The 25,112-nt window shown below is 38.8% G+C and overlaps 1 protein-coding gene across 1 annotated transcript; it reads left to right on the plus strand.

Annotated features, from left to right (window-relative positions):
* The first annotated feature begins 578 nt into the window (after window positions 1-578).
* Window positions 579-24,352, plus strand: LOC106026466 (endogenous retrovirus group K member 5 Gag polyprotein-like). The gene is made up of 4 exons (XM_063246325.1): window positions 579-706; window positions 2,130-4,237; window positions 14,384-14,429; window positions 19,571-24,352. The coding sequence occupies exon 4, from the start codon at window positions 21,549-21,551 to the stop codon at window positions 22,683-22,685; it is 1,137 nt and encodes a 378-aa protein (XP_063102395.1). The 5' UTR covers window positions 579-706; window positions 2,130-4,237; window positions 14,384-14,429; window positions 19,571-21,548; the 3' UTR covers window positions 22,686-24,352.
* Window positions 24,353-25,112: the final 760 nt, after the last annotated feature.

Genomic DNA, 25,112 nt, shown 5'->3' on the forward strand with positions numbered 1-25,112 from the left:
TTGTGATTCAAAATGGTTACTCAGTGTAATCCCCTGCTATAGGATTTGGTTTATTTACATTAAACCAGCCTATGCTAACACAGTAAAAGTCCTTATGGTTAAGCCAGTCATCACAAGTGTACATGACTCAGAAACTCTCTATCAGTGTGTTTTCTTACCCATGAGACTGTGACATTCAACCTCGAAAGGCAGTAAATGATAAAATGACTTTGTGTTAGGAGTTTGTGGATGTCTTATATCAAAGTGTGCCGCTTGATAGCACTGCTGATATGGGCATCACTACCCTTCTCCCCAGAGCACCCCTCAGTATAGTTGGGATTTACTGCTTTTCCAGGCACTTGTCCTTCTCTTGGCTTTACCCCTGCTTCTGAATTTGTCTCCTTTTTTGTAGCAACCTGAGAAATGTAGGTGTTTTATGACTTCGACTTGCCAAATGTAAGAGTTGTTGACAAAGCCTAGCTCTGAAACACTGGAAGTTTAACAAAACAAGTGCAACAATATTTTTTGGAAATTCTAAGCAGTGAGTGTTTACTTATTGTATTATAAAACTATGTTCTTATAAATAGGTAAAAAGATTCTTTTAAAATTAAATGCTGTAAAAGGAAACTGGCTGGAAATGTGTCATCTCTTTGGATGTAAATTTTATTGAGGCCTTGAAGAGTTGAGAGGAGAGAGCAAATTCTGCTTTTCCCATGTGAATTCTCAGGTCAGTGAAGTGCCACTCAGTACCAAGGGCAATCTTAAAACCTGCAAAATACAATATGACTAGTTTAAAATTTTTAAATGAATTTTTCATAAGAAATTGAATTTTAGAAAGTTCAGCATATATATTCTAAGGTGTTATTTGTTACCATTGCTGCTTGGAGAAAGAATAGGCCAGTAAAGGAAAATATTAAATCTGACATTTCAGAATTTATCTCTATAAACATAAAAAGTTTCACATCAATACAGGAATATTTGTCTGTTAGCTTTTGGTCACATGTAACCTCTTTGTTTTAACACATTTTTAGTGATGACAGTTTCATTCTATGAGGTAGGTATTAAGGTAGTCCTTACTCTTACCTAAAATTAATTTAGCTTTACTTCTGCTTTGTAGCAATTAAAATAAAACAAAGCATAAGAATCTCACTGATACATGTTATACTGGTTAGTTATCCATTTCAGTCTTCTTTTCTCTGTAAAGAATTCTCCATTCTCCTTCTACGGAAGTTACAAGGGCAGCTCATCCTTTCCTTGCCCTCTGACATTTAGGATAAAGTGGATCCTAAGATTCAGCAACTATACCAATTTCTTAGCAATTACACCAAGATTTTTTCATATGTTAGACTTGAGGGGTTTAACAGACATCTAAGGCAGACATACAAAATAGGCAGTGGAACACATGGACAAAACATATATTTTACAAAGATGAATAATGAAAATAATCTATCACCTCAAATTTTTCTGTTTTAGTAGTGAAATATTTGTGAACATTGTGTCATAAAATTTTAGCTAATATAGAAGTAACTTTGTAGATGATTTGTGTGTAATATTCTATTAATGTCTAAGGAAAGTGTTCACATCAATTCAAATTACAGAATTATCATAGTGGTTTAGTTACATAAGAAGCTTGTTAACACCTCATTGGTCACTACTGATAATTCTTTTATTAGATTTATATTGAGCAGTGATTAAGTGCCACATTGTGCTAGCAGCACAATGGAAAAGGACTCGAAAGTTGTTCCTCCCTAGTGATCTTATAATCTTGCCTTATGGACATGAAATTTTTTTTATTTCTTTAATATGGACTGTGGAACAGTTTGCATTATTACCACTCATAAATTGTGCCCTGATGAGATTAGTTTTATAGACGTAGGATCAATAATACTTGAACACATTTGCGGCTATGTACTGCCCAATATAACTCATTAATGACTTTTAAAGAATCAGTGCATTTTGCTTGAAGCAAGGATAATGAGCCATTGATTATCCCTGCACAGCACAATTTATGGTCTATTTTATTTTTAATGCAACATTAAATTAATTTGTAAAAGATCAGATGCATTGCTTTATTTCCAAGCTGTGATTAAACAGTTATTGAACTTTTCATGAAGAACATTAATCAATTCTCATCTCTTCTAATCTTCCAGACTGCTTTGGAAATAATGATAAATAAATGGTGATCACCTGCACTTCTTGTGAGGAAGCAAACCTGGAAGAGAAAACATCCATACAGGCCTGAATACAGATGATGGAGTTTGGCAGGAAGGGCTCAGGTTCATGATATTTTCCCTCAAGGTCAGGCTGTGGAGATTTATTGGATCAATGAGTGGGGATAGAAATTTTACTGAACTTTTTTTGTGAAAGTACCTTGAAGAGTATAAAGATTTATATTATATAAGCTATGGATACACATGATTTTGCATTGCATGAGTTTGTAATTTAACTTTATTCACCTATCCCTATCCTCTCATTAACTTTCTCAGTATCACTTTGGACCTACACTGAGCCAAGACAGGGAGAAATGCACAAAACTGTTTAACTCTTGGCATCCAGGAAGCGGAGGCAGAGAATGGGCCTGAGTACCAATACCCACTCCAAAGGTTTACCCCCAGCTCCATATTTTGTTGTAAATTTTCTGCCAGAACCCAATAGCATCACCAGCTAGGGACCAAGCTTCAACACAGGAACCTTTGAGGAGCATTTCAGACCCAAACTGTAACACCAAGGTTGGATAAATTAGATAGGAATGCACATGAGGACCCTTGCTCATCACTGTGGAAATGTGCCCATACCTCCAAATGACCTTGAGATTTTTATTTTAACATCTGAAGAAAAGAACTGATGTGTGACTTCAATAAATTAACCCATAGCAGTACCACAGGAAAGTGAACAGAGTGGAAGAAGGTGCTGTGTGGATTCAGATGTCATTTCATTAGACAGCAGCGAAATTCTAATAGGGAAGACGAATTTGTTGTTTCTGTTAACTATCAGGATTTGACATGAAAGAAACAGATTTAGAGTATAAGAACAGAAAATAGACTTACCTAGTCAAGTGCAAGCAAGTTCACTAATGGTTGGAGTAAGAATCATCTTGTAGGAGTTAGGAGAAGGTCAAAACAGAGCTTACTGTCTAAAAGGATTTAGGTTAATCAGGGAAACATCTGCACTGAGGGCTCAGAAAATGGCAACAGAGATCCAAACAATTTTCAAATCCTGAAAATCAGATTACAGAGACAAATCACTTTCAGGAGTTCAACAAGACAGTCTGGGGGAAATTATGAGCTTAGGACTCTGATTCATGTTTATCAAAGCTAAGTAGTTGTCCTTCTTGAAGGTAGAGTGAATTTGAAGATGTCATTTATCACTGTCAGGTATTGATCATACATTTCTGCAGGGATGATTTGTTGAGTGAGATGCCAAGAATGTAGTTGGAGCTCTGGGGTCTAGAATGAGCTAGGGACAGTGAGCTGCCTTGAAATGGTGTAGCAGGGACACTGATGGACATTTACTAAGGTTGACCTTATAACTTGTAGAGTGGTCCGTCATCTAAAGAGGTAGCTTGATAACTGATGAAAAGATCATCTAACACAATTAGCTCCTGAATCTCACATAGTATTTCCGGTGTCCCCTCCCCCTTTCTCCACCTTTCTCTCTCCTTTATCTGATTTTCACTGTCTTTCCCTCTCCCCTTCCTTCCTCTCACCATTCCCCTCTCTTTCATCTTTCTTTTTCATTTTCTCCTTTTTTCCTTCCTTTTTTTCTTCTTACATAGATTTTTATCCATTCTTAAGTGATCACCTATACTATATAGATATTTTACATAGATAAGAATCCTAATGGGTTCCTGAGGCACCTCCGCCTGTGCCCAGCCGCGCCTAGCCATCGGTGTGCAGAGGAGGAGCTGCGCGGATCCGGAGCGCCTGCAGAAGCCCCTTCCTTTGTCTGGAGGAGGAGGGATCCCGGGTTCCTGAGGCACCTCGGCCTGTGCCCAGCCGCGCCTAGCCATCGGTGTGCAGAGGAGGAGCTGCGCGGATCCGGAGCGCCTGCAGGAGCCCCTTCCTTTGTCTGGAGGAGGAGGGATCCCAGGTTCCTGAGGCACCTCGGCCTGTGCCCAACCGCGCATAGCCATCTGCGTGCAGAGGAGGAGCTGGGTGGATCCGGAGTGCCCGCAGGAGGCCCTTCCTTTGTCTGGAGGACTGTGGATATCTCTGCAATCAGGGAGGCATCACAGGCTCCTGAGGCACTGCGGTCTATGGTGAGTACCCTAACCCGGCTGCGATCCAAGAGCTGTGGATCTACCAAGGGGCAGGTGGGCACACAGTGTCCCTGAGGCCCAGCTTGTCTGGAACCACGGAGTTCTGAACAAGCAGAGGAGGGCCATTGGTTCTGCAGGCCCAATGGCCTGGGGTAGAGTGGTGCCAGAGTCTCAGTAGCTGCAAACATAGAAGGGGATTTTCAACAGATCCTGAGGAGGCTTTCAAATAACACTTGAAACACAAAAATATAGGAAAATTACAAAATTAAAGACAAAATTACAACCTCAAACCTCCAGCCCATCTCAGGAAACCCTAGGAGAAATGTATTTAGAAAAAAATATATCCCATCCTCCTCATATATCAGACACAATAGCTACTGAAGTTGACAAGCAACTCCAGGAAGCTTTAAAGAAATTCAAACTCGAAATAATATCCCAGATAAAAGAAGAAATGATAAAAGAAATGAAAGAGATTCTAAATATATCTAAAGAAAACACAGATAAAAAATTGGAGGAACTAAACAAAAAGATAGAATCCCTAGATGAGCAATATAAGAAACAAACAGAATACATAATGCAGATGCACAGAGATATACAGGAAATAAAAAACTCCACTGAAAGTTGTAAAAACCGCCTTAATGAAAGTGAAGATAGAATTTCAGACCTTGAAGACAGGATTGCAGCTAGTGAACAAGGAAGGAAAGATCTTTTAAAAATAACAAGGAATCAGGAAACAACAATTCAACAACTGCAAGATGATGCAAAGAAAAATAACATAAGAATGATAGGGATTAATGAAAAAGAAGGAGACAACATAAAGGATATCAAGAGGTTATTTAGAGAAGCAATAGCTGAAAACTTCCCAAGCATGAGATCAGAAACTGACATCAGGATCAGTGAAGCATATAGAACTCCAAATAGTCATAACCAAAATAAAACTACACCCAGACATATAATAATCACCATCCCAGAAATCCAACACAAATATAGATTATTAAAAGCTGTCAGAGAGAAAAGACAGACTTATAAAGGAAAACTTATAAAGGAAAACCTATCAGAATCACAGCAGACTTCTCATCACAAACAATAAAGTCAAGAAGAGCATGGAGTGAAGTATTCCAGATCCTAAAGCAAAATGATTTCCAACCTAGACTGATATACCCTGAAAAACTATCATTTAAAATAGATGGTGCAATACGATACTTCCATGACAAAGAACAGCTGAAGAACTTCATGAACACCAAACCAACCCTGCAAAAAATATTGAAAGACAGTTTAGATACACAAAGGAAAAAACCACTAAGCAAAGCAAATAATTAAACAGAACAGAAAGATAAAGATGCAACAGCAGAGAGATAAGAATCCTACAATTAACCAACATTTAACAGTAATAACCATTAATGTAAATGGTCTCAATGCACCAATCAAAAGAAACAGACTAGCAGAATGGATCAAGGAACAAAATCCAACCATATGCTGTTTACAGGAAACCCATCTAACCCAGAAGGATGCTCACAGACTGAAAGTCAAAGGATGGAAAACAATTCTTCATGCAGCAGGAATCCAAAAAAAGGCAGGAGTAGCCATTCTGTTTGCAGACAACGTGAACTTTAAACCAACAATGACCATAAAGGATAAAGAAGGTCACTACATACTCGTAAGGGGAAAACTCCAAGAGGAAGAGATAACTATCTTAAATATATACGCACCAAACTCCAGAGCGCCCAGTTATATAAAACAATTATTAACAGAAATGAAAACTCAAATTATCAGTAACACAATTGTAACAGGAGACCTTAATACGCCATTGACACCAAGGGACAGATCGACCAGACAGAAAATGAGTAAAGAAATAACAGAACTGAATCATACCTGTGAACAATTGGGTTTGATAGACATATACAGAATGTTCCACCCAACAACATCAGAATACACATTCTTCTCAGCAGTACATGGATCATTTTCTAAAATAGACCATATATTAGCTCATAGAACATATTTAAACAAGTGCAAAAGAGCTGAAATCATCCCTTGCATGTTATCGGATCACAGCGCTCTGAAATTAGAAATTAACGATAAAAGATACTGCAAAAATCCCACAAACACATGGAAACTGAATAACACACTCTTGAGTAATCAGTGGGTCACAGAAGAAATTAAAGAAGAAATCAAACAATACCTAAAAGAAAATGAAAATGCAGATACAACTTACCGGAATCTGTGGGATGCAATGAAAGCCGTCCTGAGAGGAAAATTTATTGCACTGAGTTCCCACATCAGGAAAACAGAACGAATACAAATAAATAACTTGATGCTACACCTCAAACAGCTAGAAAAAGAAGAGCAAGTCAAGCCCAAAGCCAAAAGAAGAGAGGAAATTATAAAAATCAGAGCAGAAATCAATGCAATAGAGAATAAGAAAACAATCCAAAGGATCAACAAATCAAAGAGTTGGTTCTTTGAAAGAATAAATAAAATCGATAAGCCCCTAGCCAACCTTATTAAAAAAAGGGAAGAAAAAGCTCAAATTCATGCAATAAGAAATGAAAAAGGAGAAGTCACTACAGACCCAATAGAAATACAGAAGATCATCAACACCTATTTCGAAAACCTCTACTCTCAAAAGTTTGATAACACAGAAGAAATAGACAGTTTCTTAGAAGCATATGAAGTGCCAAAGCTAGATCAAGAGGATGTAAAATTGTTGAATAACCCAATCTCGGTTACTGAAATTGAAAATGTAATTAAGTCCTTACCCACCAAGAAGAGCCCAGGCCCAGATGGATTCTCTGCAGAATTCTACAAGAAATACAAAGAAGACCTAATCTCGACACTCCTCAAAATATTCAATGAAATTGAAAGGGAAGCAATCCTTCCTAAGTCATTCCTGGAAGCAAATATCACTCTAGTACCAAAACCTGAGAAAGACCCAACTAAAAAAGAGAACTATAGACCGATCTCCCTAATGAACACAGATGCAAAAATCCTCAATAAAATATTGGCAAATAGGATCCAGCAAATCATCAAGAAGATTATACACCATGACCAAGTGGGATTCATCCCAGGAATGCAAGGATGGTTCAACATACGCAAATCAATAAATGTAATCCACCATATCAATAAAGCCAAAAATAAGAATCACATGATCATTTCTATAGATGCAGAAAAAGCCTTCGATAAGGTCCAACATTTATTCATGATAAAAACTCTACAGAAAATTGGAATAGATGGTCTTTACCTCAATATAATAAAGGCCATTTATGACAAACCAACAGCCAGCATCATACTAAATGGCCAAAAATTGAAAGCCTTTACCTTAAAATCAGGCACAAGACAAGGATGTCCTTTATCACCACTCCTATTTAATATAGTACTGGAAGTACTAGCCAGAGCAATTAGGCAAGAAAGAGAAATAAAAGGGGTAAAGATAGGAAAAGAAGAAGTTAAGTTGTCATTGTTTGCAGATGACATGATACTCTACATAGAAGACCCCCTAAGCTCCATTGAAAGACTCTTAGATACAATAAATAAATTCAGTAATGTGGCTGGATACAAAATCAATACTCAGAAATCAATAGCATTCCTATACACAAACAACAAAACCACAGAGAGGGAAATAAGGGAAACTGGACTATTCACATTAGCAAGCAAAAAAAAAATGAAATATTTAGGAATTACTCTTACGAAAGAAGTGAAAGACTTATACAGTGAAAACTATAATACACTGAAAAAGGAAATTGAAGATGATCTCAGAAAATGGAAAGACATCCCTTGCTCATGGATAGGAAGAACAAACATTGTGAAGATGGCCATTCTCCCAAAACTCTTATACAGATTCAATGCAATCCCAATAGAAATACCATCAACATACCTTATAGATCTAGAGAAATCACTCCTAAATTTCATCTGGAACCAGAAGAGACCTAGAATCGCAAAAGCAATTCTAAGCAGCAAAGACAAAGCAGGAGGCATCACAATCCCTGACTTGAAGTTATACTACAAAGCAACAGTAGTAAAATCAACATGGTATTGGAATCAAAACAGAGCTGAAGATCAATGGAATAGATTAGAAGATACAACCACAACTACAAACACACTCAACCACCTTATCTTTGATAAAGGAGCCAAGCAGGTTCACTGGAAGAATGACAGTCTCTTTAATAAATGGTGCTGGAAAAACTGGCTCTCCATTTGCCGAAAACTAAAGCTAGACCCATGTCTATCACCATGTACTAAATTAAAATCTAAATGGGTCAAAGATCTGAATATTAAAACAGAAACGCTAAATCTATTGGAAGAAAAATTGGGTAGAAACCTTGGAGACATAGGAGTAGGTAGAGAATTCATGAATAGGACTCAAACTGCACGGGAAATACTTCCCAGAATCAATAACTGGGACCACTTCTTATTAAAAAGTTTTTGCATGTCAAAAGAAATCTCCAGCATAGTGAAAAGAAAACCCACAAACTGGGAAAAGATTTTAGTGAACTCTCTCTCAGACAAGGGACTCTTGTCTAAAACATATAAAGAATTAAAAAAACTCAGATCTCCAAAATTCAAAGATCCAATCCAAAAATGGGCATCTGAGATGAATACGCAATTCTCAGATGAAGAAATGCAAATGGCAAATAAATACATGAAAAAATGCTCATCATCATTGGTCATTAGAGAAATGCAAATTAAAACCACACTGAGATACCATCTCACTCCTGAAAGAATGGCCAGGATCAAGAAAACCAACAACAACAAATGCTGGAGAGGATGTGGGGAAAAAGGAACTCTCCTGCACTGTTGGTGGGAGTGTAGACTGGTACAGCCTTTGTGGAGGTCTGTCTGGAGGTTTCTCAAAAAGTTGGGATTGGAAATCCCATTTATTCCAGCTATTCCACTTCTAGGCATATTCCCAGAAGAACTGAAAGCATCATACCACAGGGATATATGTGCACCTATGTTTATAGCAGCACAATTTGTAATCTCCAGATCTTGGAAACAACCCAAGTGTCCATCAACTGAGGAATGGATAAAAAAGTTGTGGTATTTCTATACAATGGAGTATTATTCAGCTATAAAGAAGGATCGCATTGAGATATTTATCAATAAATGGGTGCAGCTTGAGACCATACTCATAAGTGAAATAAATCAATCTCGCATGTATGAATACCGAATAGTTTCCCTAATGTAATGATTCAAATATATAAAAATATGTGATAATTATGATTCCCCATTATGTGGCCTTGAAGCCTTATAAAATTTTCACTTATCAATTAGAAAGGCTTTATTCTGGGCTTTTTGATATGGAAATATTTGAAGCTATAGTATATGAAGTTTTATCCAAATATTTTAAGGAAAAAGACAGACACTATGGTAACTACTATTCTTTAAAAAAATTATTTAGCTATTTCTTATGTTTATTTTAATTAAGGGAAAAATTTAAAAAATTAGGATATATAGTAGTAACTCTTTTTGATCTCCTATTAACTTGTTTTGTAGTCCTGTAATACTCCCAAGATCTTGTTTTGACTGATTAGACTCTGTTCCATTCTGTGCGATAGTAGCAAGTCTGAGGGTATAGGCAACTAATTTGAAGGCAATAAGATTCACAAAGATGCCCATTCTGGTTTGACTATTGTCTCCTTTGGAAGTCCTGTAATGTTCACAATGCCTAAGTTTTATTGGTCTTGTTCTCCACTGTTTTGTCCAACTTTATAATATCTAATGAGATAGATAATTCCTTTTAAGGAAACAAGAGACAATGTTGATAACCATTGTTAATAACCTTGTACTCTGTTCTACATCATGTGCTATGTCTATCCTTGGTTTTGACTTACAGCTTTGTTTTGCCATATTTGACTTTATTCTCTCCCCCCCCCAAAAAAAAAGTAATAAGAACTAAGGAGTAATAAAATCCAAAATGTGTAAATTTTGTTGTAAAAAAGAGAGGGAGGGAAAAAAAAAGAGCTCTAACGGATATAACAGCAAGTGTGTTTAGGGATGTTAAATAGCTGACTATATTAATGTTTTTGGATTATTGAACACAGCTGTTTGCAGTCTCTCTGTTTGAATGTCTACTTTGTATTCTTTGATACTGTGATTTGAGCAACTATTTCCAAGATGATAATATGTAATCTATTAACAGATGATTTCTTACTGTTATGTTTTTTTTTTGTAGTTCTATATTATGTGTAACCTTACACTGCTTTGTTTTGTTTTGTGTTTTTCTCTTTTTCCTCTTAAATAAAAAAAAAAAAAAAGAATCCTAATGGGTTAAAGCGACATATTTTAGTTTATCACAGACCAAGGCAAGAGAGATTAGGACACAGAATATATATGCAGGAGCAGAGGTAGACAGGAGAATAAAGCCCTTAGACTGATTCACTAGAGAATGTTTGCCTGAGTTAAGAGTGGTACTGGACAGCTGGGGAATTGCGCAGGCTACAGAAAAGTGAAGGAAAACAGGGACACTGCAGTGGCAAACTTCAGCTACTTCAGAATGTCACAAACAACTATTCCATACAAGAATTATTCACCAGTCTAAGTAACATTCATTCACAAAGGAAAGAGGAGTCCTGATTCTGTGTGTATAAATGTGTGGTTTTGCATTGTTGTTCAAAAGAAGTGTGTAAGTGGATTAAATTAGACGAAGATCTACACAAGGGAGATGATCTAAATGGGTTCATTTGAGAGTAGAATAACTGTTCAGGTAGTGGGACTGTAAGAGTTATAAATGTACCGAGTCCTAGGGAAAAGAATGCCATGACTAGACATTTTTGTGGGACAAGATAGTTACAAAAAGAAACACATAGTAAAAGAATATAATGATGTATGCCTTAAAGCATTGTATTGAATGACTTCAGGAAAAAATAACATAAGACCCAGGAGGTATTCAGTATTTATAGAGTCAAAATATGGGATTATAAACTTAAACAAAATATTTGTAGGAACAGAGTTTGTATGAAACCATTGTGCTTGTTCAATATTGAACTCAATTGCTGTAATCCTTTATTCCGCAAGGAGATGTTCTATACTGTTTAAAAAATCTATGTAAAAACTTGTTCATTTGCATATGTAAACATGCAGACTAGAAGCTGATTGGTTACTTCAGAAAAGTATTCTTCTCAGTGTTAGTCATGCATTCTTAGGAAAATTTAGTCTTGGAACTGATAGAACTATCAGGGAAGTATGACCCAAGCTTTTACCAAGGTAGGAAGCCTATTCCACAGAAATTCATTACATACATTTTTCTCTTAGTGTTACTTTATTAAACTTTGTAGTATGTAGTAAGGGACCATTCAATTTTATAGCTGGGAAACTAAAGCAAGAAGGTGACCAAAGTCATTTAGCAAACTATGCTCTGATTTCCAGCTCAGGGCTCTTCCTACTGAACTCTCGTTGCTCATCTCCTGCCAATATTATCAGATGCCTCCTCTCTCTGAGGTCTTCCACTAAGTAGGACATTATTGAGACAGTCAGAGGATAACAACTTTGGACTCAGCTGTGGTAATGTATCTTTAGATTCAGGCAGCTCTGGGTTCAAACTTTGGTTTTGCATTTTATTAGTTGCAAATAAATGTTTGTCTATTTATTCACTTTTAAAAACGGAGTCAATGCATACCCAATTTTTAGAAACCATGACTGAGATAATGTGAATTGTTTAGAACAGTGCTTGCTATTTAGAAGGTGCTCAAAACCTTAGATGCCTACTCCACATTAGCTTCAGTTTCCACTTTGCCTATGGAAACACATACAGATGCCTAAGAACAGACTGATTTCCACAGCATCATATCCTTATGAAACACAGTTATTTTAATATATTCCATTCACGGAAGCATTTCTGTGTGCTTCTGCAAAACATTAATAAATTTCTTGGTTTTGACATATTTCTAGCAATCATTTGGAATCAGAGATTATTGTTTGAACTACTGCAGAACTTTACATAGGAATTTGGTTTATTTGTCTTATTACTTAACTGAAATAAACTTGGCATTAGACCTCTGCTTAAGTTAGCTGAATTAATTCTGCTTTAATTCAAGTTCATCTCGGCAGTGGAAAATGACAGGTATTATTGAGTTCTGTTACACATTTAATAAGAAATATATACTTCTTATCCTTTTGGGAGCAATTTAATACACTGCAGAGCCTGTCAAAATTCAATTCAAGGTTGAATGACTAATGCATAAAAGTCAATTCCATATCCTATCAGAGATAAAGCCAGTTATTTCTTTTTATCAACTATATGGGGATGCTATTTGGATCTCAGGTAGCAAAGATTTGAAACTTCAGGTTTTGAAAACAGATGTGAATATGTGGAAAACTAGGGGACTTAAGGAGTAGAGACTGCCTAAAGAAAAGTACCCACAAAAACAAAATGTTTGACATGGTCGTTTTGATCCTTATGCAGGTTTGGTTTTCCACAACTTTTGCATTAGGACACAAACTCAGCCTAAATCCAAGAGTTAGAAGGATAAGGGATATTTTAGGGTTTTTATCTTCCATTGCTTCAGTTGTAATCATATTAGATATATATATGACAATACTTGTGTGTGCATGCGTTTGTGTGCAAAGGAACATACATGAGCACCTATGTTGGAACTTCAGGTTGCATTCACTCAATATTTACTTATTGGGCACTTTCAAGTCATTGCTGTAGATTCTGAGGTTATATGAATGAATAATACATACAAAAATCCATGCCATATGGAGTTTAGTAAAGGAGGAAAGAATAAATAGTAAAACCAGTAAGTATGTTATACTGTATGTCATATGCTGGAAAGTGTTAGAGTAAAACAAAGAGGCACAGAGGAAAAAGAGCATTGTGGGTGGCACAACCTTATTAAAAAAAGTGAGCAGAGGGGATGAGGTGGACATACGGTTACTTAAGGCAAAGGCATTTCAAGTAGAAAAAACAGTTACAGAAGCCCCGAAGCTGGGCATGGCGGCGCCTGGGGATGCACTGCGGTCAGGGTGGTTGAAGCCTGGAGAGTGAGTGGTAGACATGAGATTATAGGAGTTACTGGGGTTCAGACGTGTTAGCTCTGGAGGGTCACTGTAAGGACTGTGGCCTCTTCTGAGTGACATAAGTGCCACTGGAGGTTTTCACAGGAGGGATATAATCTGATTGCCATTTATTCCTCTAGAAGCTCTGTTAATTATCCAGCCAGGAAAAAGAATGAAATCATGTCGTTTGCAGAAAAGTAGATGCACCTGAAGATCATTACTTAAACAAAAGAAAATAGAGTCAGAAAGACAAATATCGTGTGTTGTATCTTACATGTAGGAGAAAGAGAGAGGATACAAAACTGGAAAAGCAGAAGGGGGACTATTAGAGAAGATGAAGGGAATATGGGGGATTAAGGACAAAGGGAAGGTCAGTGGGAGAACTGGGAGTGGAATTTATGAGAGTATGCTGTACGTATGTAAGAATAACCCAGATAAAAACATGCTGTGCAACTAATATGCACTAATAAGATAATAAAAAGAGATAAATTAAGAGATTGTACTATGACAGTAAGGCAATATTTATTGATGTCATTGTACAGGTTTGGTCACAGGAATAAAGGGCTGACACAGCTGTAGATCAAAGTACCTGGAGAAGAGCAGGTTGCCCATTGTGCTGCCCACCTACTCTGAATCTGGCTAGTACCATTTGAGGAGACTGGCTACATAGAGCTCTAGGAAGAACTCCTCATATGCTCCAACACCTACTGTCATTGTGTTCCAACAGCAGCTGGGAGGGCACCTATGAAAGAGACTAAAGCAGGCTGACTGTAACCTTTCTTTTAGTGATTTATATTCACAGTTCTACTCATCAACATTTAGCTAGATAGTACTAAAATAAAAAATAATATGTATCTATACATGTATTATGAAATACTCTATAACACGAACATTCTCTATCTCCTTTCTTAAATCTTCCATTGATTACATGTATTTCTAATTCTCTTGGTGCTTTATTTTTTCTTTTTGGTAGGAAATTCATTCTCTTATAGAGAAACTCAGAGTTGTGCGAGGCATATTTTATGTAAGTCTTTGATGTGAATGTTAACGTTTCTTTAAAATGTTCATATAATACAAAATTATCTTATAATCCAAGTTTTCTTTCACCAGTCAGCAAATTAAAACATTTCATTTACTTTTTTTCCTGTGTAGAGAATGCCATGTACATCCCAGAGACTAGCTACATTGAGAAAAGAAGGTCAGTATTTTTTCTCTCATAAAACATACAAAAATAATTCTGGCATATGCAAAGAAATCAACAGAGAAATGATTTTTAAAATGTGCTTTTATTTTTACTTGATAGTATTGATGTTCATATTTATGTGGGCACAGTATGTCATTTTAGTAGATCTGTACAATACATAATAATCAGCTTGGATAAATGAATATCCATCACTTCAGATATATATCATTCCTGTGTGGAGAACATTCAAAATATTATCTACTAGTTATTTTGAAATATTCTATTAATTTCAGGACAATAACTTTTTAAACGAGCCATCAAACACTCATTCAGTTAACCTTCCAATAGGGGTGCAAATAGAATTATAAGTTTCATCATGGAAGACTTCTTAGAAAGATGGACAGATTGACTAATCCAGAGATTGCAATAGGCGAGTTTTGCTTTAGAGGATTGCAGAGAAAATTCCTGAGGAGGGAATGAAATGTATACCATGTAAAAAGAAAACTCAGCATGTCTGGAATGGAAAATACAAGAAGGAAAGATTTAAATTAGAAATTAAGATAGCAAGTTTTCACTGCTGCATTAGGAGCATGATATGAGAAGCAGTGGAAGCTGGGTCAGGTGTGTGGTGCAACAAAAAATTAAAAAAAAAATAGCAGGTGGGCCGTGGATTGAGCAGGGGTAACCTAGCACCGGGTTTGAGGAAGCTACAAAGTAGAATGCCCCGTGACACTGAGGATAAAAGTTGGATGTGGACAAGATATGGCTGGGCAGTGTGGTAGCATTTATGGGAGAGTAGGAAGTTTGGGAGCTGGAGTTAGGAGAAAGCAGTGCAAGACAGGAGGAGTAATTGCAAAGATTTGTACTCACCATTGACTTCTCCCCATCCTTGTGACCAGTCACTTTTGTCTCTGGAATCTAGGCACAGACTCCCTTAGAAGCTCACCAGTCCTCACTGCTTCTGCTAACTGCGCAAAGACACGTTGTCAAGTTTGTACTAGTAGTCTCCTAATAGTGTGCCTCCCCCCCCCCCCCCCGCCTCTCTATGTTCTACTTTTAACTCAGCATAAATTTTCTCAATCTGGGCACTACTGACATTGTAAGCCGAATAAGTTTTTGTGTGATAGGTAGCAGCATGCCTGGTCTTTACTCACTAGATGGCAGGAGCACATCTCCTAACCTCCATCAAAATTATGCAATCCACAACTTCCTGAGACATTGTGAAATGTTCCATGATATGTGTGTGTGTGTGTGTGTGTGTGTGTGTGTGTGTGTGTGTTTAGGGGAATAACATTTTGCTGAGAACTAATGAGCTCTGATCCTTTAAAAATGTGTCAAATTGCTCCATGGCTTAGATTTTTCTGTATCTTTTCATCTTATCTAGAGAAAAAATCCAAAGCTCCTACAGTGGCCTGGGTGCCCTACCTGAGTGGGCTCACCCTCAGCTGTTTGCTCACTATCTTGCTGTTCCACAGCCGTCCTGGGCATACTGGCATTGAAGGGGTTTTTCTTTGCTTCTTGTTTTGTCTGGACCATTATTTTTCTTATTATTTTTCAGGCTTTCATTGGGCCTTCACTCAGGTAACAATTTCAGGGAGGACTTCCCTAAAAACATATTTGAAACTGTACCCTTCATTGCTTTTTTTCTTCTTCACACATTTATCATTACAAAACAATATCAATTGAACATTTAAAAAATTCCATATTTTATTAAATACTTCATTAAAATATACGTTCAATGAGGAAGGCTTTAGAGATTTTTTAAGTCTCCAGCTCTTGGAACATTATCTACATGAAGATGATACTTTAAGCATATCTTGAATGAATGAATGATGAATGAATGATTGAATAAGTGAACTGGTAGTGGGAAGACAACCAGAACCACAGATCTGGCGCACAGTGTCACCCCACCAAACTCGGAGACTCTGGGTTCATCTCCTCCCTTCTGACCTTACACTCTGCTGCAGAGTACCACTTTGGAAATTGCAGGAAGTAAACTGTGTTGGCCAGCTAACAACCATGCTGGAGCACTTGCCAAGCTCAAACAATGGCATTTAGAAATAAAAATAACATCAAATGGAAAGCAAAATTCATTTGTTAAACAAACCATTAGTTTTGGGGCAGCAACTGTCCAAATGATGAATCTACTAATTTGCAGGTTATTATTAGATATTAATTATCAGGCAACTCCATGTCCTAGAGGAAGCTTGTATAGCTATGGGAAGATTGTGTGTCTCAGTTCTTAATTCTTGCAAGGCTTATATTTGAGAATGAATGAATGTGTTAGTTCTACATCATTCTGTGTTCCACTATTACTTCCAGAATAATATGATTTTTTAAAATAAAAGAGTTACATATAAATATACTGAATATTATGGAAAAGGAGGACAAATAATTAGAATTAGTCTTTTTATCTAAACTCATCTCCCAAATCATTTTTTAGGAATTAGTGACAAATGTACTGCACACACACGTATGTACATCCACACACGTACACACACTTTACAGTGTGACAAGCAAGACCATACTAATATACATCAGGTTTCACTTAATGGAACATTAATGGGATTTTCACAGCAAAATGGTTATATTAGTTCTTGTTTAAATGGGTATAGAGAATATGCTTATGTTGCATATGTTTAATAATTTAATTTATCAGGCACTACTTATATTGTTTTATTTTTGAACTATTATATACCTAATAAGATGAATATGCCTATAGTATATCACTACATAATTTTGTACAAAATATCTTTGCTCCATCAGGCCATTCTGCTATGGTGTTCCTGCCTTGAAGTCTGCTAACCATGTACTGGGTACACTGAAATTGTTAGCTAAATTAAAACTATTCTTTAAATTGTGGAAGTCAAGTATTGTGCCCCAGCAATGGTAAAACTGACTAGACACTGTGGCACACTCCTGTGAGAACTGTGAGAAGCTGAGGCAGGAGAATTGTAAATTCAAATCCAACCTGGGCAACTTAATAATTTAGTAAGACAAAAATAAAAATAAAAACATAAGAGGATGTAGATCAGTGCAAGCATCCTGGATTCAGTTCCCAGTATCACGGAACAGCAAGACACATGCCATATCAAGCCACAAACCCAAACCACAAGACACACCATATTTGCATTCTGAAAAGGAGAAGTTATTTCTTTTCATCTTTGATAACCTTTTATACTTTATCCTTTGATCCCTCCCTATTTGAAGTTTATAATTTATGGTTAATTCTTAAATTTGGGCTTAAAAATTCTAAGTTGAATTTTTTTCCATATGCCAGTTGGTCCTGTGCATGTGTGTGTATTTATGTATGTAAGTTAATTAGAAAGTTTGCCTTTTTAAAAAATTTACTAGAATTTTTCTGGTAGATGTGTATCTTATGATGGTATTTATTGTTGTTAGGATTTAAGATACATCTTTCACCACTAGATTGTGATTCTATTTCTGCTGTTACATCTTATTTTAATTTAGTGACATTTGTGATAATATTTTAAAATACTCATATTATTCATTGAAATTTGCTATTGATTTGATTTTCCAGCAACATTGATATTTTATTCATATAGGGATTTAGCTCATCTATTATCTTTTATAAAAATGTTGTGCAGTTTAATTTTATTCATTCTTGAAGCAGACATTTAATTTTATGATGTTACCAGATATACAAGAGGTATGTATACAGAAAAGATAAATTGTATACTTGAATTTTATTTAATTTGTTGGAAAAGTGTTTTTAACAAATGGACTGAGAACAGTCTTTAAATAATCTTTAATATTTAGGATATTTTTCAGACCAATTTCCCCTTGGAAGTAAGTGTATTGTGTTGAATATTTAGTTTACAGCTAAATATATAAAATATCCTTTTTGAACAATGTAAAACTTTAAGTATTATTTGCATCATTTAAATGGATATATGTATTTCATTTTTCATTTTCCTCTTAGAAGTAACTGAATGACTTTGTAAGATACCACACCAACGTTCTAAAATGATACTGTGTTAGTTAGTTTTTTGTTGCTGGGACAAAATAATCAACACCCACAAGTTCATAAAGGTTTTATTTTAGCACACAGTTTACAGAGATTTCCGTTCATAGCCAGCTGGCTCCAGAGCAGGGTGCGTAGAAAAGTGTCATGACAGAAGAGAAACAGTCCATGGCATGTCAAGTGGGAGGCAGTGAAGCAATGAGCCTTCCTTTCCATTGTTATTCTTATTTACACTACAAACCTATTGGTTAGTTATCATCCATATGCGAGGTGGTCATTTCCATTATCTGTACCCGGAACTACATTAAACCTATCAGTGAACTGATCTAGTTATCATCCCCATAATCTAGTGTGAAACTCCAAATGCCCATCTATCAACACAGGAGGCTTTGGGGGGACATCTAGATCTAAGCTACAATAAACACTTACTCCTATTTTTGTTTGTGGTTTTAAAGTATAAATTTTTAAAGGATATATGTGACTAGAAAGAAGGTCCCTTTTACAATTTAGCTCTTCAAGAAATATACTGGTCAAAAGACTAATATCTTGAATTGTTATCTAACATGCTATAGGAGAAGACACACAGAAGAATAAGGCAATTGTAGTGGAGAACTCACAAGACAGGGAAAAAAAATCAACATTCCAAGAGAGTATATTGAAATGTTGTGTTATTTTTTTCAATAATGCTTTTGAATGAAATCTTTTAAAAAAATCAAAAAGTTTAAAGGTATGGGAAAGCTGCTGTAGGCTGAAAGTACAACATGCTGGCCTTAAACAAGAACCTGCTTGATAGACAAGACACTCAATTTCACTTGTCTGCAGTAAATCTAACTTTCAATTACGTACTCTGTCTTAAATCAAAGGGCAATGCCTTTGTTTCACAGGGTAGTAAAATATTTTAAACCTGAAACATTTTCTTTCTTTTCTGGAATATGGAAAGATTTATATATTTAAGATTTAAGATTAAATATAAAAAGATTTATATTTAATCTTTTTATAAATAAAAAGATCCTAACTTTAAAAAAAGCCCTAGAATATTTAGAACATAACTGATTATTTCCTGCAGCCAAATATTGTCTGCTTTTTCTGTAAATGGCTTCATGTAGAGATCATTTTTGTTTCCAGAATTTCTCTGGCTGATCTCCACTGTTCACTCTGTTGTTGTCTGTAGGTCAGCTGGGGTTCCAGATCCTCCAGTTGCTCCTGTTACCTGTGCCGTGTCTTTTTACCACTCCTATGGACTCAGTGGGCCTTTCCGTCTAGGGGCCATTACCTGAGAGAATGCTCTTGTCTGCATTTGTGCCACTGGAATGACTTCTTGCTGGGAGTTTATACCCTCCGAGACACCTCGTATATGGCCACAGGGGCTAGGAAAGCCCAACTCCTTCCTGAAACTGAGACCAGCTGTGAGGTACAGTGTATTTTAGAGCTGCCTAGAGGATCTAACTCATCCTGGCTCTTGGCTTCTCCTCCACTTTCCTGTGTGGCTTCCCCATAGCTCTTCTGGTTTTCTTCTTGGAGCACTTCCTTAATAAATCACAGCTTGGGAGTTTCCTTTTCATGGTTTACTTATGAGGAACCTAACTTAAAAGAATGGGTTATACACAAAATCAAACATTTTCCCTCTGAATTTCTTGTTTCAGACTTACCCTCAGTTAATGAATAATAGGCATTCCATCTGACCGACTATAAACCTCAATTTGAAGCTTTCTTGCTTAGGATCTCATTTTCTGTATTCAAGGAAATCTGTGAAATGAACAAGAGAGTAACTTTCCCCATTCCCAGAAACTAAGGGCCAAAGGATTTGTTTAAACTCTTGAAGCAGCCAGGGTCCCTGATAAGCCTTCTCATGCTCTCTCCTCCCCACAGTCAGCCTCTATAAGTAGATCTCTTCTCTTCCTGTCTGCTGAGCCACAGTCTCCTTTAGTGTATAGACTTGAGTTGACCAAAATATTAGCCCAAAGCTCCATGTGGCCATTTAAATCAACTAAAATTTCAAAGAATTAAAAGTTCAGTTCTTCAGTTGGACTAGTCTCATCTCAGGTAGCAAATATCCATACCTTTATGGATAGTTCTTCGAACAACACTGTCCTAGTCTTTCTATTCATCACAAGACAGTACTTTGCTATTTTTGTTTTGTGATAGCTTTAATTAATGCAGCTTTCTATCATCTCTGTCTCTCGACTTTCTGTGTTTCTCTTTGTGCTTGCCTGCTAATTTGACAGATTTCTCCTTTTTCAGTGTTGGGACTAACACCAGGGCTATTGCTGCTCTTCAATTTACCATTACTGCATATGAATTTCCATAAAGCCCATATTATGTGGGCTTTGTGTATACAAAAGAAAAGAAGAAGAAGTAAAGGAAGGAAGCAACCATAAACACATGCATGATTAGGAAAGGAACTTTCACAAGGATTCACTTTTTCCTCTGAAATAGTAGTAGAATAATCCCTGCTCTTGTCTGTCACAGCAGCATAAGATTTATTTGTGACTAGAAAAAGAAATGAGAGCTGTTGGGAGCCGCGGCCAAGCCCAGTCGCCTTACTTGGCGGACGTGAGGCCTGTAGAAAAGAGCAAAGCCTGAGCTAAGTTACCCCTCCCATCGAGTGAGCCAAGTTGGCACCTGCTTCCTGCCCCCTGATTGCCCTGGCGACTTAAACAACCCACTCTGTAAGATAGTCTGCCTAGCAACAACTGATGTTAACCAATCAGCCCGCATCGCGTGCTTTGAACTGATTGGCCACTGTTACCCTATAAAAGTGAGTGCCTCTCCTGCCACGAGAGAGAAGCACGGAAAAGGTAGAGATAGAGAAAGTCCACCGGTGAGAAAGGACTGGTGGCAGAGCAGAGGCCTCGCGGGGCCCACGCGGAGACAAATAAAGACAAGGTTGCACACCGTCAGAATCTGTCGTGTGTTTTTCCTGCCGGCCGGGAGCGACACCGACATCTGGTGGCCCGTACGGGGATCTGATCACTCCCCTCGGTGGTGTGCAACGCTCCAGCGTGGTGCTGCCGGACAGGTGAGTGGGGGATAAGCCTGGGCTCTGGGTGGTGCGCACCTACAGGGCTTTTAGACTCCCCTCAGGCTCACGCGTAGGTGACAGGTTCTCTAAGTCACACGCGGTGAGTAACAGCCCTCGGAGGTTGAGGATGGGTAATTTACCGAGCACGGAGGCACGGCCCTTGGTAAAGGCCCTTAGAAAGCTTTTAAAAGCTAGAGACCTCAGGGTAGGTCAAAAAACACTGGAACTATTCATAGCAGAGGTAGATAGGGTGGCTCCCTGGTTTTTACCCACAGGGCATTTAAACCTGCCATCATGGGAGAAGTTAGGCGGGGACCTCGCCTCGGCGGAATTGGGAGGCGATATTTCGCCGGCTATTCGCCCGCTACGGGAAATGATACATGCGTGCCTTGAAGGGGAGGGGAAGGGGTTCCCGTCGGCAGTTAGAGACGCGGAAATCATGGACGCACGCAAGGCTTTTGAGCAGGCAAAATCGGAATGCTCTCGGGAGGGGTCTATCCAGGGGGAGAAGATCCAGGGAAAGATAGAGAACACCCAAGCTCTGGAGTCCTCCGACTCAGATAGCGAGGAGGAACTAGAAGGTGGGGCAGGAAGCCGAGAGGCCCGAAACCCCTATGCTGAGTTGCGCCGCGAATTGTGTGCGTGCGCCGCTCGAGAAAAGCAGAGAGAGGAGAAAGGACCCCCGAGCGCCCTCTGGCGGGGAGGAGATAGAGAGCCATCCGCTCCGCCCTGGAGTTCATTTCCAGAAGCGGTTCCCCGCCGAGAGGCCGCTACAGGGGACCCCCCTTTCTCTCAGCCGGCACAGGAAGTGACGCCCCATTCCACTCTGTCGCGACCGCCGTTCTATGACGTCGCGCCGCGGGGCGGACGATATTTTCATGGGCGGTTATGGAGGGGTGAACGATGGCCCAGAGGGGATCCATCGATGCAAGGAATAGATTACGGTCCTTATGGAGTATTTCCTGTGCAAATGGCCCCAGGCCAAGGGCGCAATGTTTGGGAACCGTTTGAAATAAAACAGATTAGAGAATTAAAAAGCGCTGTCACGACCTTCGGGCCCACAGCTCCTTATACCATAGCTATGCTAGAGAATCTTGCCTCCCAGCCTCTTACACCGGGTGATTGGATGCAGCTGGCCAAGGCATGCCTTCCTTCGGGTAGTTATCTTGATTGGCGAGCATGGTACGCAGAGTTCTCTGCCGAGCAGGCTGAGAGAAACGCCGGTCAAGGAAACGGGAGCTGGGGATTTAGCTCAGCGGCATAAGCGCCTGCCTTGTAAGCAGGCAATAGCGAGTTCGATCCCTGGTACCGATAAAAAAAAAAAAAAAAAAAAAAAAAAAAAAACAAAAAACGAAAAAGACCAAAAAAAAATAAAAAAAAAATAAAAAATAAAAAATAAAAAAATAAAAAACAAAAAGGGGGAGTAAGCCAAGGCCTGCCTCCAAAGGCACGGTTATCTATGGCATTATTCACATACAATTTTTTAAACTTAAACAGTGAAAATTGCTCCCCAGCTATGGCACATTGTACCCCATCCCCCAAAAATAAAGGATGGGTTAAATGGAAGGACGTCCTGACAGGACAATGGATGGGCCCGGATCCGGTAATCAGCTGGAACCGAGGCGCGGTTTGTGTTTTTCCGCAGGAACCGGGACGAGAACCACTGTGGGTCCCAGAGAGGTTGACGCGACAAGTCCCTCGACTGAAGATCAGGCCTGTTCCACCAGAGGCCAACCGCAGACCCAACAACAAGATGAGCCCTAAAAGAACTGCAGGACAATCCCTTTTTGGGGGCCTGGAACGGCTTGCTCCCCTATGTGCTACCCTTGTTAGGCCCTCTATGCTCCTTGTTCTTGCTCCTGCTTATAGGACCATTCTTGCTCCGATGGGTCACATCATTTATTAATGGGCGCCTTGCGGCGGCCCGGCGTCAAGTACGCCTGGTTGCCCATGCGGCCCTGGCAGCAGCCCGTGATGGGCACAATGACCCCCAGGCTTACGCATGGCTCGCTCGATTGGCCTACGACCGGGTCTAGATGTGGCGGGTCTTCCGCATTCCTTCCCTATTGACACCACACAGCAGGGTGGGTGAGTCAATGACGGGTAAGAGCGTGCCTCCCCAGCACGACTCGACCTAAGCCAGGCCCTACCCCATACTGCACGAAAGCCGCTGGATTACTAGAATCTGCCCAGATCTAGATGCCTCTCCGAGGGGATCGCACGGAGGGGCATGAGTGCATGCCTATGTGCATCCAGGTTCCGTCCAGTTCACTCCTGGCCCTGGAAAAAGGACGAGGGTCTCAAGGCCTTGGTGGACCCAGGGACGGCCGACCAGGGTCCAAGCCAAGGGCCTACGGTGGGCCTCAACACAGGGCATAAGCCTCTGCACTCAATCCAGGGCGGGCTGTGATGCGTACATTCATTCAAAATAAATAAAATAGGGGGAGATGTTGGGAGCCGCGGCCGAGCCCGGTCGCCTTACTTGGCGGACGTGAGGCCTGTAGAAAAGAGCAAAGCCTGAGCTAAGTTACCCCTCCCATCGAGTGAGCCAAGTTGGCGCCTGCTTCCTGCCCCCTGATTGCCCTGGCGACTTAACCCGCTCTGTAAGATAGTCTGCCTAGCAACAACTGATGTTAGCCAATCAGCCCGCATCGCGCGCTTTGAACTGATTGGCCACTGTTACCCTATAAAAGTGAGTGCCTCTCCCGCCATGAGAGAGAAGCACGGAAAAGGTAGAGATAGAGAAAGTCCACTGGTGAGAAAGGACTGGTGGCAGAGCAGAGGCCTCGCGGGGCCCACGCGGAGACAAATAAAGACAAGGTTGCACACCGTCAGAATCTGTCGTGTGTTTTTCCTGCCGGCCGGGAGCGACACCGACAGAGAGCATTAAGGATAAATTAGAAGAATTCTAAAACATCTTGGAATTTACTAATGGAGGCACTGAAGGAGGTAAGCTTGTAGATCATTATTTGATTTTAATTACAAGTTATCTATTAACAAACTGAAGATTATGTTTTATGTAAATTGAATACATTTTTTTCCGAATAGAAATAAAAAAGATTTATAAAAATGACAAAATTCCTGTTCTAACTTTTGAGAATGATTATTAACCAACCAGGCAGTCTATCTTTTTTTAATCCTGCTTTAAAATGAAAAAGCAAAGCATAACAAAACAACCCTGAAAACCGCTGACAAAGAAGTGAAGTGACAGGGACTCTGGAATTCAGCAGGAACAGAATACAATACTTGGTGCAAAACTTGGAGACTTCCGAATAGGCTGAGAAGGTTCCATGAGGCCGCTAGAGAATTAAAGACTCAACAAGCCACTCCATTGCCTGTGATAGGTGCTTGTTGGTGATGGAATTAATTCAGGAAATAGTATCTTAAACATTTAAGATTAGAATGGAAATACTTTATGGATAATTTAAGTAGATATTCTCATCTCTGCATAAGTACATTTAGAGTAAGATGTACATAAATTTACCATGAAGTAATGAAACAGAATTTTTTGAGACAGGATCTCATTCTGTAGTTCAGGCTGACATTGAAATCACTTTGAACAACACTGAGCTAGACCAGGCTGGCCTCAAACTCAGTGATCCTCCTGCCTCAGCCTCTCGAGTGCTGGGATTACAGGCATATGCCTCAATGTTATGTCTAGAGGGGAAAAAAAGGTCACTCATTTTTGAAA

Source organism: Cavia porcellus, unplaced genomic scaffold, assembly GCF_034190915.1.
Source record: "Cavia porcellus strain 051 isolate PalLab524CR breed Dunkin Hartley unplaced genomic scaffold, mCavPor4.1 scaffold_1, whole genome shotgun sequence".
Lineage (NCBI taxonomy): Eukaryota > Metazoa > Chordata > Mammalia > Rodentia > Caviidae > Cavia > Cavia porcellus.